Below are 15,250 nucleotides of genomic sequence, written 5' to 3'. Positions count from 1 at the left end.
AGAACTGTCAGGAATATATTGCCTTTCCACATGTCATTCATCTTATTTTTTAAAATATTATAGGGAACTGTGTGAAAAGTAAATGGTTATGGGCATTTTCAAGCCAGAGGTCACTTATTAATATTGCATTTTAAGACATGGAGATGAGAAAAAAAATCTCATCAAAAGACAAATGAAATGTCAAAGCCTATCGAGCTTTGAAATGCTGGTTTATTTTTCACAATGAAGTGATTTCAAATAAATTATTTACCAAATATCATCAGTTTCAGTTATAGTTTAAGTGAGCCCTGCAGGCTGGGAGCTGACTTATTTCAGCAGTTTAAAGGAGGAAAATGCAGTCCGCTGACTTACTTCAAAAACAAAACAAAAATCCTTTTAAAAGGCCCCTGGCTCTGGCACTGCAGAAAAGTCACTTCTGAGCAGAACCTGGAGAACACTGTACACAGTAACAGCCATACTGTGTGATGACTGACTTTGACAGACTTAGCTCTTCTCAGCTATGCAAGCATCTAAGACAACTCTAAAAGACTCATGATGGAAAATGCCATCCACATCCAGAGAAAGAACCATGAGGACCATGAAGTCTGAATGCAGATGGAAGCAGACTATTCACTCTCTTTTTTTGTTGTTTTGTTTTGTTTCTTCCTTCTCATGTTTCCTTCCACTGGTTCTAATTCTCCTTTACAACATGACTAATGTGAAATACATTTAGTAGGAATGGATATGTAGAGCCTCTATCAGACTGCATGCTGTCTTGGGGAGGGGGAGAAAATTTAAAACTCAAAATCTTATGGAAGTGAATGTTGAAAATTAAATACATAAATTAAGTTAAAAAGAAAAGCCCCTTCCCAGCTCTGGGCCTCAGTTTTACCATTTGCAAAAAGAGGACTTGGACCGGATGATCGCTAAGATCTCTCCCAACTCTAATATGCTTTTTTTTAAATCAAAGTTTTATTGATGTTTTGTTTTTACATTACAAATATGCATGGATTACTCCCAGTCTTAAGTGGTCTCTTATAACAAAGTAAAGCATCTAGGTAAAACTAACAATAAGTTGACCTCATTTCAAAGTGTATGCAACACTCCACCACTACCGTAACATCCTCCCCATGTCAGTAGTTTTAATTTTTTTTTAATTAACAGAAATCCATTTTCTCACTCTCCCACCTTCCACCCCATTGAAAAAAAGAAAAAAATAAATTATTCATAATAAATTTGCAAAGTCAAGCAAAACAAATTCTCTTATTAACCATATACAAAAATCTATGCCTCATTCTGCACCCAAACTCTATCCCCTCTCCTAGAGGAGGCGGGCCTCACATTTCATGACTGCTCCCTTGGAATCACGAAGAATCACTGTACTGATCACAGTTCTTACAGCTTCCACATTTCTTTGTCTTTGTAAGATTGTTGCTAGTACAGAAATTGTTCTCCTGCGTTTTCTCATTTGATGCTTCCTCAGTTACTAAAAGTCCTCAGAATTGTTCGTGTTCCTAACACAGATGTTACAGTACACACTGGTCTGGCTCTGCCCACTGCCCTCTGTATCAGTTCAGACCAATCTTTTCACGTCCCTGAAACTGTCTACTTCCCCATTTCTTAGTGCGCCATGGTGTTCCCTCACCTTCATATACCTCCCAGCTTATTCAATCGTTCCTCAACCGATGGCCATCCCTTTAGGGTCCATTTTTTTACCCCCAAAGTACTGCAGCTAGGTAGTGCAGGGGATACAGTGCTGGATCTGAAGTCAGAAAGACCTGAGTTCAAATCTGGCCTCAGACACTTACTAGTTGTGTGACCCTGGGCAAGTCACAACTTCCACCTGCCTCAGTTTCCTCATCTGTAAAATGGGGATAATGACAGCATCCACCTCCCTAGGTTATTGTGCTGCCTAAATAAGATAACATTTGTTAAGCACTAGCCCAATGCCTGGCACTAATGGACTTATGATGTATTTAGAGCTTTTATACTGACGTCACATCCAGGCAGAGCTTCCTTAGGTATAAGATGTGAGGCGCTGGTCTCAATCTGATTTCTTCCACACTTCTCCCAGTTCTCCCACCATTTTTTATCACGTAGTTAATCTTTATCCCAGGTGTTAGGGTGTTTGTGTTTCTCACCTAGTAGAGCACCAGACACATTTGTTCTCGTGTGTGTTCTTGTCTATCTAAATTGTTCCAACGACTGATCTCTCTGGATTTTAACCAGCACCAAATTGTTCTGCATCTAGTGTGAGGTCTGGCACTGAGAAGCCTCCTTCCTTCCCACCTCCTTTCATTATTTCCTATGAGATTCTGGACCTTTTCTGCCCCTATTTGAATTCTATTGTTTTTTCTAGTTCTCTAAAATAAGCCTTTGGTAGTTAGATTGCTATGGCACTGAATAAGTAAATTCATTGTGTTAGTATTGCTATTTTTATTCTATTGACTTATCCCTTCCATGAGCAATAAGTATTTTTTCAATGATTTAAGCCTGTTTCTATTTTTGTAAACAGTGGTTTCCTGTTGAATTTATATAATTTTAGGTGTATTTTCAGAGATTCTCAAGTATTTTATACATTCTATACTTAGTTTTAATACTTGAGTTGGGTTTTATTGGTGTTATATAGAAATGCTGATGATTCGTGTGAATTTATTTTGCGCCCTTCAAATTTGCTGGTTAATAATTGTTTTATTTTTTAGTTGATTCTATAGAATTCCTTAAGTATATCATCTCAGCATTGGCAAAAAGTGATCATTTTGCTTCTGCTTTCCCTCTACTTATTTACTCAAGTTTTTGTTCTTTTCTTATCATTATACCCACCACTTCTAGCACTACATCAAATAGAAGTGATTACAATGCACAGTTCTCATTGATCTCTGATTTTACTGGAAAGAAATCTACTTTATTGGTTATAATGGTAGCTCTTAGCTTTAGATATATACTGTTTATCATTTTGAGGAAAGTATCATTTATTCCTAGGTTTTCTGATGTTTTTAAAAGATGAATATTCTATTTTGTCAACAGATTTTTCTGTATCTATTGATATAATCACATGATTTTTATTCATTTTAAGACTAATATGGTTAAGGTTACAATTTTCCAAATATTAAACCAACCCTGAATTCCTGGTATAAATCCAACCTGTGTTCACAGTGCATGATCTTTGTGATATGTTGCTTTAACCTCTTTGCTAATGTTTTATTTTAAATGTTTGCATTAATGTTTATTAGGGATATGGACCAATAGTTTTCTTTTTCTGCTTTAACTCTCCCTGGTTTAGAATCAAGACTATGCTAGTGTTTCAGAAGAAATTTATTAGGATCCCTTCTTTTGGTATTTTTTGCAAACAGTTTTTGTAATAATGGAATTGTTCTTTGAATGTTTGGTAGAATTCACTTGTGAGTTTAACTGGTCCTACAGTTTTTCCCTTCAGAAGTTCATTTATAGCTTCTTTAATTTGTACCTATGAAAATAAGTTACTTTAATTCTTTATTTCTAGTTTTGTTAATCTAGGTATTTTGTATTTTTTTAATATTCATTTATTTTATTTAAGTTGTCAGTCTCATGGAAATATAGTTGGGCAAAATATTTTCTAATAACATCCTTTATTTCTTTTTCATTTATTATGAATTCTCTTTTTTCACTTTTCATACTGGTAATTTGATTTTCCTCTTCTTTTTGATCAAATTAGCTTTCTTAAAAAAGATCTTAGTTTTATTTAATTCATTTTTTTTCAGTTTTGTTCATCTCTTTTTTACGTTTAGGATTTATAATTTGATGGTTTACTTGGTGGGGGCAGTTTCACTGGTTAGTTTTCTAATATTTTTAAATGCATTCCCAATTCATTGATCTGTTCTTTCTATTTTTTTTAATAGAAGTAGAGATATAAATTTTCCCCTAAGAACTATTCCAGCTGTATCCCTAAAATTGTGTTCTATTGCCTTGTTACCATCATTATCTTTAAGGAAACTATCAATTTGTGGTTTATTTCTTGACCCATCAATTCTTAGGGATTAAGTTATTTTTCTCCAGTTGATTTTTAATTATTTTTTAAGCAGCCCTCTTTTCAATGTAATTTTTACTCCACGATGGTCAGTTATTTTATGTTCCCTAGATGGGACTTAACTAATCTCGTGTGTCAGGAGGATAGAGTACATATTTCTGAAGATTTTGTTGAACAAAGCCCCCCACACCACAGGCCCACAGAGCTTGCCAAGCCTTGGGTGGAGGGGCAATTGTCCCTACATTGGCGCACTCCCCTGAATACCAGCAGCCGCTTTCACATTTCTGGCGCACTGTGGGAGTCACATACCAAAGTCGGCAATCTTGGCATTCATGTGGGCATCTAGCAGCACATTCTCGGGTTTCAGGTCTCGGTGAACAACCATGTGTCTGTGACAATAATCCACAGCAGAAAGAATCTGCTGAAAGAGTCTTCTAGCCTCCATCTCTTCGACCTGCCAGCCCCAAAAGAAACAACGGTAAGATATATTTAGTATTTACTCACTCACTAAGAGAACAGTGACTTTAGAATGTATCTTATGTTAAATAGAATTTATCAAAAATCTGTTCTTTAAAAAAAAAAAGACAAGAAACAAACAAAAAAACCTTTCTATTAGCAAAACATGAAAACTGACTGGCATATCCTGATTCAGAGGTCATTTGTATTCCCTGAGTGCCTGGAGAAGGCTGAGAACTAGATGAAAGAGCCTGATCTGAAAAGGTGCACTCACCTAGGCATTTGTACCCAATTATGGATGCTGAAAAGGGCATTCTGTAGTGTCTGTTGTGATGTGGAATTCCATTCCTAAAAATCACAACAGAATCTCTGCATGTTTCATAAATCAAATGAATCTTTAAAACTTCGCAAAAAAAAAAGGGACCTTTCCAAGAAATAGCTCATGTTTATCTAAAATTCAGTGTTTTGCTTAGAGACGACTATTGAGACAACCCCAATTCTGCAAGTGTCATACATGAAAAGAACATTGATACATGGCAATTTCTTAAAGATATTTGAGGTCTTTCAGATGGGATCAAATAGTTAAAATTTAAAAACCTATCACATTCCAAGAATCCATTAAAACACACACACACACACACACACACACACACACTCAAACACACACACTCTCTGTCCACCACCATCCTCGTCTTCTTTGGCCTAATGTACTGAATTTCATGTCACTCACCCGTCCATGTTTACAGATGTAGTCAAATAATTCACCACCAGACACATATTCCATTACCATAAAAAAATCAGTTGGCGTGCTGATGACTTGGTAGCTTTTAGAGGAAAATGGAAAGAATTTAGAAAATTTTAGTTTACAGAAAAATGACTTTAAACATCAACAGCTTTTCCTAGTACTATAAAAGACTATAACATTTTTAGGTACAATCACACGTGCAATCATTCTATCTTAGGTTATATTCTCCACTAACCCCACCAGAACCCTTCCAAAACAATTTCTCTTTTAACAAGTCTCTGTGAAAAAAAAAAAAAACTATGCACCTTAGAATTATTTCACAAAACAAAATGACTTTCTCCTAAAAGACAGCACTGTTACTCCAGGTTTTTATTTTTTAATCCACAGCTCCCAAGTCTATGGTGTTCTATGGTTCACAAAGTACTTTCCTCACACCAATGGTGCAAGAGAGGGAATATTACTATTATTTCCTTTCGGTAGAAGAGAAAACAGAAAGCAGAGTGCTGAGACTGCCTTGCCTAGGTAGGGCCAGACTGCATAATCCAAGACTTAAAACACAAACTTTTCTGTAATATACAAGCTCTGGGCTTTAAGTATGGTACTCTTTATACAAAGCCACTCTGTGTCCCTCATTGGAAAAAAAAAATGAGAATAGCACATATTCCTTCCTTTAAAATAATTTAAAGTTGGAAGAGAGCTCAGAAGCCATCTAGTACAAACAGTGTCTATGAAAAATCCCCATTTCCAGACTTCCAGTGATGTGGAACCTACCGTCTTTCCCCAAGGCACATCATATCATCCCATACCAAGGCATACTGGTAGATAGCTCTATACGTTGAACTGAAATGTACTTTGTTCAATGTTTAGTGGAAGTGCTGTTCTCAGAAGACCAGTTCCCCTTCCTCATCATTGCTCTGAAGATATTATAAAGGGGTAATTAGCTTCCAAGTCCAACAACTAAATATGTTCAGTTACTTCAATTAATTCTTACATGGAAGACTCTCCAGTGCCCTCATCTTCATCAACTCTAGCCTCACCTTGACTTCAAAGCTATCCAACCTTTGACATCCCTGCCATCCCTCTACCTGAATCACAGAATTTCAGAGTTAGAAGGGAATTCAGAGGCCATCGAGTTAACTGATATAGTTAAGTGTCTGAGGCAATATTTGAACTCAGGTCTTTCTGACTCCATGTCCAGCCCTCTAGCCACCATACCATCTCAAATCTAGTATCTCTCACATTGAGCTGCATCACCCAATCCTATACCAATACAATTGTGTTTTTTCCCCATTCCAGTGTAGATTTTATACTTATCCCTTTCAAATCCCATCCTTTTAGACATATATAGACAGCAATTCTAGCCTAACAAAAATCTGGCTCAGTCCTCCAACACCAAGTTCCTTGTTTTGTGAAAATACGATAAGCTCCACATGCCACCAAGACACTGACAAAAGGGTTGATACGAATGGGGTCAAGGATGGAGACTCATTGCCCAAGCAAAGACTGTGAGCACAGTGACTCTTATCTTTCCATCACTGGCCTGGGAATGGCGGAATCACTGAACTCATTCCAAATCCAGTGAAATGGGCACCTGACATTTAGCTCACACCTTCCTGCTCGTCCACAAGGACAGAGGAAGAGACTGTGTCAAAGGCTTTCAGGAAATGGAAGCACACGGCCCACTACATCGTGCGCTCCGAGAAAAGGAAAGAAGGTCAACAGACAGAGCTCATCTGGATTGCCATTGCTGCTGCCTCTTATACTAGGTGGGTCTCCTTCTTTGGGGCTCATCCCTTCTAGCCCTCAGGGATTGGCACGTGAATTGTAAAGGCATTCTGAATCACTGATAGTAATGAATGTTTGTATATGTATCTATACATTTTAAAACTAAATCAGGTTTTTCAGATCAAGTAGCTATGGTCTAGTGAGAAAAAAAAATAGATCTGGATTCAGAAGACTTGAGTTAAAATCTTGGCTGTTTCACTTACTAGTGGTGTGATTGTAGGAAATCATTTAACTGCTGTGTGCCTTAGTTTCCTCTTCTGTAAAATAAAAACTGTACTACTCACCCCACAGGGTAGCTGTGAGGATCAAATAAGGAAAGTGTTTGAAACATTGTAAAGCACTATTATGATGCCAGCTATCATTCCTATTGGTTCATCATTGGTAAATGGATTACTATGATCTGGTATAATTGATTCTGACCTCGTATCTAGTTTATGCTTAATTATTTACTTCAGTTAAAGAGATAGGATGTGATAGAATGCCATAAAAATTGGTCAGGAAGATAGCAAAGTATACCAACACAAATACACACACACACACACACACACACAGCCCTTCACCTCAAAACATGTAATTTCCACATATAGATTCAATATAGAAAGACACCATAATACATAAAGCGTCAAAGCTACAATTTCAAAAATGTCATGTTCTGGAATTTATGTAAAACTTTTCCATTAGTAAACATTATCATATACTGCATGTAGAAGGCCTTAAATAAGTGCTTCAGAAATGGGGAGGATACAATATTATTTAACCTTTGTTTGCCTCAGTTTCCTCAGCTAGAACATGAAGGGCATACATAGTCTCAATGGCTTCTAAAGTCATTCCAGGTCTAAAGCCTTATAGCTTATGGCCCCATTTTTCTGTTCTTTTAACCAATTAAGAGTTTTAGAGACCCCTGCTTTACAATACAGTTGGAGGTCTGCTAATGATTCATAGCATTGCCCCTCCATGCCTACTTCTCATTATTTCTCTTGGGATGCTAGTGTTTTTATTCTTCCGAATGAATTCTACTACCGTGTCTACTTCTAAAAAGCATCTCCCTCTCCACCACCCGCTGCAGTAAGCTTTAAGTCTACAAATTGATATAGGTAATGTCATTTTTCAAATATTGGCATGACTCGATCATGAGCAGTGAATAGCTCTCATTATTTGTTTCTTTTCTTTCTAAAAAGAACGTTCTATAGTTGTATTTTTACAAGTCTTATATATGTATTTGTAGGTTAACTTTCTAGATATTTTGTGCATTTTGTAGTGATTTGGGATGGAATGCCACTTATTTCTTTCTTGATTTTGGTTAGCATTATTTAAATAGTTTATTTTTATGGATTGTAGTATCCTTCTAAAGGCTGCTAAGTGGCGCCATAGTGCACAGAGTGCTGGACCTGCAGTCGAGAAGAGGCATCTTCTCAAGTTCAAATCTAGCTTCAGACACTTACTAGCTATGTGACCCTGGGAAAGTCACTTAACCTTGTTTGCCTCAATTTCTTCATGTGTAAAATGAGTTGGAGAAGGAAATGGTAAACAACTGTAGTACCTTTGCCAACAAAACTCCAGATAGAGTTACAGAGAGTCAGACACTACTGAAATGATTGAATAACAAAAGGTAGTAGCATCCTACTACCTTGCTGAAGCTGGTAATCAAGCCAGTTAGTTTCTTTGATTATTCTCTGCGGTTCTGAGTATACCATCATTTCATCTGTACACATGGATAACTTCATTTCCAATTTTAAAATGCTTACACCTTTAATTTTATTCTCTCTGCATATTTCTCTAGCTAGCAGTTCTGGAATCATATCAAATAATGGGGGGGGGGGAGCAGCCTTGCTCCACTCTCATTTGTAATAGGCATGCATTCAATAATGTTCCTTCGTTGCAAACAATAACTTTGGGTTTTAAAATATATGCTTTTAATAATATTAAAGAAGAGTCCTTCTATGCTTTTCCCTTGGGAAATTTTTAATATAAATGAGTGTTGTCTTTTGTCAAAGGCTTTGTTCTGCAGCTATACAATTAATCATGTAGTTTTTTATATCTTTCTTGTTAACATAATTGAACAGATAAACTGTTTTCCTAATGCTGAACAATCCCTATATTCCTAGTAAGAATCCTTGGTCAAAATGAATTATTTTCTGTGTATGTTGCTGTTGTCTCAGATAGAAAGGAGTCAGGAGAGAGTCAAAAACTGAAAATTAGAGCAACGGAATGATGGTAGAGGCAACTCACTGGAGGAGAGGGAACAGCAGTAGAAATGGAGGAATTAGGCCTGGTAAGAAGAATGGTCATTTCTTCCCCCGAAATTGAAGTAAAGGAATAGAAAATGGAAGATAATAACAAAAGGTCTTGACATGGTAGACTAGGGAAGGACAGGGAGCTCACAGACAACATCAACTGTGTTCTGATAAAGCATGAGGTGAGGTCCTCTGATGGAAGGGATCATGGAGAGATGAGAGCTGAGTACATTGGAAAATGAGTTAGATAGTCAATTAGGCCAGCTTCAGACCAGGATGCCAGCAGGAGAGGAGGGCTTCTCAGGTCCCACATAGCTATGTACACCAAATAATGATTCAAAAATCTAATATAAAACTGTAGCCAGTGAATCCTCCACCTCAGAGCTAAACACAAAGTCAGCCAGAAGTCCAAGGGCAATGAGAAAGGAGGTGACAGCACCAGCACAGGACTGCCTCCAAGCATCTGTCTCAGTTTCCTTATCTGTAAAATGGAGATAGCAAGCGTGCTTACCCACCAGGATGTTGTAAGGATGAAATGAGACGAGATATTAAATGCAGCTATTACTACTGCTGCTACTGCTATTGCTGCTATTATTACTACTACCACTCTTCCTCAAACTATAGACAACATAGGAAAATGTTACAATTATTTTATACAGACCTACATGAATAGTATTTAAATATTTCTGTAATTATAACCAGCATAAAAGCATTCTTCATGGTTACTTTGTGATTGCTGTCAAATACTTTCATTGGGCTTTCTCTTTTCCTCAATTCTTTGGAAATTTTTTATAAAATCTTGATCAGTTGGACTGTTCAGATTCTATTTTACAGAGCATAGTAAAAATAAAGATTTGTTTTTAATAACTGGAGACATTGAAATTGTCTCAAGGTCCTCATTAACTATTATCAGCAAACTGTTAGAGATGTAGAGAGAGCAGAAGGGATGGGCTAGGTCTGGACTAACCCTTGACACCTTTCCAGACAAGGACCAGTCGAGGGCACCAGGAGTGTTGAAGCTGGAAAAGAAAACGCTTAGGGACTCAGGAACATGACGGCCGCCTTTGAGGAAGCTGAGGAACATTCATGTGCTAGAAGAGACATAGTGACATTCAGCAAGCACACGTGGAGAGCCAGACCTCAAACAAGGCCGTCCTTCAGGGCCTGACGGCCTACTTGGGGAACCCCACAGTTATACAGAGAAGTAAACGCAGTAACACGGGAGGGCAAGAGCGACTGGACTGTTCAGAAAGGCTCGTGCAGTCAGGGATAGAGGTCCTGGGGGGCAGACTGAGGATTCTTAACAATTACAGCTCTCTAGGAATGAGGCAGGCTGCTTTGGGAGGTTCTGGGCTCCTGCTCACTAGTCACCTTTAATTAAAGGCTGGGTAGCCATTTCTGGAGGATGTTGTGGAAGCATTTCCTAGGCAGGCATGGGCTGGACTAGATGGGCTCTGAATTCCTTTACAATTCTGAGATTCTGAGATTGTAGGTTTTTCTTAACCGATTTGAATTAATTACATGATGATCTTTTTTTTTCTTGAAAGGTATCTTTTTCTGTTGGGAATGTCTCTTCCTTCCCATTTCAGTCAGGTAATCCAGTAGCAAGAGTGTCTGCCTGGAGCTCCTCCTATGCCTCCCTCCTTCTCTCCTCTCCCTTCTCCCTCTAATGTGTATGCCTCCCAAACCCATGTCTCCAACCCTGCTCTCTCTCACAAAGCTTCAGTCGTACCGTCCAGTGGTTTATAAGACATTTCTCCCATGACATGCAAAGTTTACTGTTCTCCTCAATGACAATTCCTTCCTGAGTTTTGCCCTGATGCTAGTTGGACTGGACTGTCATTGAGATCTTTTTGTAAGTTTGAAATTCTGCGATTCTTGACCTTTCTGCAAATCAACCAATCCTTAAAATACCTTTGACTCCTCACTTCTCCGACACATCCCATCAGCCACAAAGTATTAGTGATTCTTCCTTTGAAACATCCCTGGAAAAAAAAAAGTGACTTTGCCCATACTCCCATGCTGCTATCCTCGCTCAGGCCTGCGTATCTCACACCTGGGCCACTCCAACCCAGCTTTCTAACTGGCCTCTCCCCTCCAGGTGTGTCTTTCTCTTCCATCCATCTCACAGCCCAATGAGTCCTTTTCCTAAGCAGCATGATTGTCTCACTCTCTTGGCTAAAAACTTATGACCAGACCATCCCACTTTGGGGATGCCCTTAAATCCCACGGTTTCTTTCTGTTTGTTGTTCCCTTTAGGTCTGCGCTCAAAGGATTTCTACAAATCACATCTCTAAAGAAACCATGCAGGACACGTCATCTTTTCTTAGTGTTTAAGGTTCAGATCTTTCCTGCTAATTGTAGAGGATCATTCCGTATGTGGAAGCCCTTCTTAGCAGTGAGGGCAAAGCTATACAAAACAAAACAAACTCCTCCAAGAACCAGTTCTCCCTCTCAAACATCGTGAAAACAATCAGACGCTCACAGCGGGCTTGTTCCTATGCTCGCTGTGGGAGTCTTTTCTCTTACAATTCCTACCTGAAATAAGAGGTAACTCAGCTGAACAGATTTAAGCCCTGGCTGGAGAGCCAGCAACTTTAAAATATCAAAGCAATTTTCTGAGCAATTCTGAGAATGGCCCATGGCTTCTCTGTGCAGAAATAATAACAAATGATTTTAAATCCAGACAAGCTAAAACTAAGAGAAGAGGCTGAAAATAATTCCCCAGACACAGACAATTTGAAAACAAAACCAGTAACGAGTGTGACAGCACTAGGTTTTTGGTTTTATTTTGGAACCTTATGATGATTACCACAACGGCCTTGTTCTACAGAAAGCCATTTGCATGAAGGTGACAGTTGAACCCCTGACAATTAATGAGACGACCAGAGGATGGGGGTAGAGAAAGCAGGGGACTAGGAATGGAATTTCAGGGAATGCCCACACTAAGTCTGGCATAGGAACCAGGGGAAGAGGCCAGAAAAGGCCTCCTGGAAGGCGCTTGAGCAAGGGGGACAAATTCTATGAGACAAGTGAGGAAAGAGCTTTCCAGGCACGGGTGATGGCCGGCACCAAGGCATGAAGACAAGAGATGTAGGGACAGGTGTAAGGAACAAAGCGAAAACCAATGAATGCTGTGAGGCCAGCAACTGAGGGAAAGGGAGAAATGTATGACACTGAAAAGAGGGAGAACAGCTAAGTAGTGAAAGGCATTAAAAGCCAAACAGAGCTCACAGATTATCCTAGAGGCAATTGGGAGCTACTGGAGTTTACTGAGTAGGGGAGTAACACAGTCTGATCTGTGTTTAAAGAAAATCACTGTGTGAGCAGCATTGTACACAGTAACAGCAATATTGTAACGGCGATCAACCATGAATGACTTAGCTACTCTGATCATGACGATGATCCAAGACAGTGCCACACAACCCATGCTGAAACATGCTAATCACCTCCAGAGAGAATTAATGAACTCAAGTACAAATTGAAACTTTTTTTTACTTTATTTTTCTTGCTTTTTTTTTTTGCAAAATGGCTAATATAGAAATATGTTCTGCATTATTTCACATGTCTAATTGATAGATTGCTTGCCTTCTCAATGGGGAGGGGAGGGGCTAGAGGGAGAGGGAGAATTTGGGCCTGAAAATTTTTTTTAAAGAATACTAAAAATAAATAATAAATTAAAATTTTTAAAAAAGAAATCTATTTCTCAGTTGTGTGGACGATGGTATAGAAAGAGACTAGAGGCAGGAAGAGCAGATAGAAGGCCATTTCTACAGCACACATGAGGATGGTGTTTGGAGTGACTGAGGTGGTGGAGTGACATCACACAAAGAGAAGCTTCTCCAGCCCCTGCAGCCGTATTCTCAGCGCACGGAAGGCTCCTTACTTTCACACAAACAGAAAAAAGGAGTAGAGGGAAGCAAGGAATTCTACTAAGACCACACTATACAATACAAAAAGAAAAGAAAAACCACGTGAAGCACCTAGTCTGCACAGGGCACTATGCTAGGCACTAGGGGAAGCAAAAGCGTTAGGCCAGACACAGTCACTCCTGAACAGAACCTGCACATTGTTGAGGAGGCTGAGTTACTAACCCAGAGAACTGTAATAGACAGCTTTATGTCACGGAGGCTCAAATCTCAGGGTAGGAAGGGGAACTCAGAGGTCAACCAGCCCAAACAAGAGAGGCACAAAAACACCTTCTAAAACTTACCTGACAAATGAGCACCCAAATATTGCCTAAAGATACCTAGGAATAAGGAAACCGAGAGTCCGGGGCTCTCCAGCCCTCTTCTGAACAATTCTAGCTGCTGGGAGGTTTTTCTCTACGTTAAACCTGAGTTGACTCTACAGCTTCTACTCTCTGCTCCTGCCGCAGCACCCTGGGCCAAGAGAACAAGCCCCCTGACACATGACAGCCCTTGAGGACTGCCAGCAAGTTTTCAGAGTCGACCAATTAACCTAAAGAAGCCCTGACGCAGCACCTCCTAGGACCAGGCACCACGCACTGTGCCGGGAAAATAAAGATAAAACAGAAACGGTTCATGCTCTCAAGCAGCCACCAGACTCTGTGTGCAAATAAGCAGATAGAAAGAACCAAGAAAATCCCTAAGTACTAACTTCAGGGAGTGCGGAGAGAGGAAGAGGTCAGGAAACATTTAAGAATCAGTCCTTGGAACAAGAGGAGTCTCAAAGGAAGCTCGGGATTCCAGGAGGCAGGCCGGGGAAGAACATTCCAGGCCTGAGCGCAGGGGAGCACACGCAAAGGAATGGAGGCACGAGATGGCATGCGCTGGCCAGGCAATAACAAAGGAGCCACTGCCAGAGGGGCCAGGCAGGTGAGAACACTGCTGTCCCCGAACGTCAGCCCGGACCAGAATCTATCTGCACATTGCAGTCAAGTCTCAGAACCATATTCAGGGGAAAATCACTAACGAGTGAAGGGCCACCAAGCCCACAGGGGCAGGCAGTGTGCTAGGGGCTGGGGATGCAGGTGCAACCCAAGACAACAGTCTCTGCTCACAAGGAGCTCACCATCATACAGAAGTATGTACACACAGAAAGAAATATAAGTATGGCCCCAAAGTCTTTGGGACACAGAAACTCATGTCCCAAACAGAACTTGCGATCTTTCCCCTTAAACTCTCCCCTCTCCTCCCGCCCTCCCCATTCCTTGGGAGGGCAGTACCATCCCCAAGTCCCTCAGGTTCACAATATAGGAGTCATCCGGAGCTCCTCACTACCTCACCCCCTATATTCTGTCGATTACCATGGCCTGTCAATCACACCTTGGCAGCATCTCTCGAATTCGCCCCTGCCCCTGACCCCACCCTGAGTACATGAGCACCAATTGCCTCCACTATTGAAATAAGCTGCGGGGGGGGGGGGGGGGGGGAGGGTCCTTCCAGGCTCTCCCCACTCCCATCCATCCTCCATTCGGCCACCACTTCTGAAAGCACAGAGCCAACGCTAAAAAAACCTAAGGCACAATCGTTCTCCTGCTCAGTAACTCTGCTAATTAAATCATTAATATAAATTATTAAAAGATCATTCAAATCCCCTCATAACCAGCCCCCCCCCTCCAGTCTTCTTACACCTTCTTCTCCACGACTCCTGCTCTTCAGTCAGGGACATTGGCCCCCTGGCTGCTTCACAAACGAAACCCTTCATCTCTCAGCTCTGGGCATTTTCTTGGCTGTCCCCCACACCTGGCATCCTGACTACCGGCCTCCCTGGCTTCCTTTGAGTACCGACTAAAATCTCACCTCCCACAGGGAAGCCTTCCCTAACGCCTCTTAAGTCCATTACTTCCCACTTATCCTATGTGTTTGTATATGTTTGTTTTCATGTGGTCTCCAACCTGCAGACTGTAAGCTCCTTGAGGGCAGGGATTGGTTTTTGCCCTAGCACTTAGCCCAGTGCCTAGCACACAACAGGTACTAAAGAACTGTTTGTTGATTGACTGATTTGTGCAGTTCTAAGTTTCAATAGCTTTAAACTACACTAAGACTTTTGGGACAACCTGTATCAACAAACACCTAGTAG

General features: G+C 40.2%; 1 protein-coding gene across 1 annotated transcript in view; it reads right to left on the bottom strand.

Annotated features, from left to right (window-relative positions):
* Positions 1 to 15,250, bottom strand: part of PRKAA2 (protein kinase AMP-activated catalytic subunit alpha 2) — a 74,266-nt gene that overhangs the window by 26,800 nt on the left and 32,216 nt on the right. The window contains exons 3-4 of the mRNA XM_020976906.2: positions 5,172 to 5,265; positions 4,295 to 4,439 (exon numbers count right to left, since the gene is read on the bottom strand). Of these exons, the coding sequence (XP_020832565.1) occupies positions 4,295 to 4,439; positions 5,172 to 5,265 (239 nt within the window). The remainder of the gene's footprint in view (positions 1 to 4,294; positions 4,440 to 5,171; positions 5,266 to 15,250) is intronic.

This window comes from Phascolarctos cinereus, unplaced genomic scaffold (genome assembly GCF_003287225.1).
Source record: "Phascolarctos cinereus isolate Bilbo 61053 unplaced genomic scaffold, phaCin_HiC Scaffold_5;HRSCAF=322, whole genome shotgun sequence".
In the NCBI taxonomy this organism is placed as follows: domain Eukaryota; kingdom Metazoa; phylum Chordata; class Mammalia; order Diprotodontia; family Phascolarctidae; genus Phascolarctos; species Phascolarctos cinereus.
This window is presented reverse-complemented; position numbering and strand designations above follow the sequence as displayed.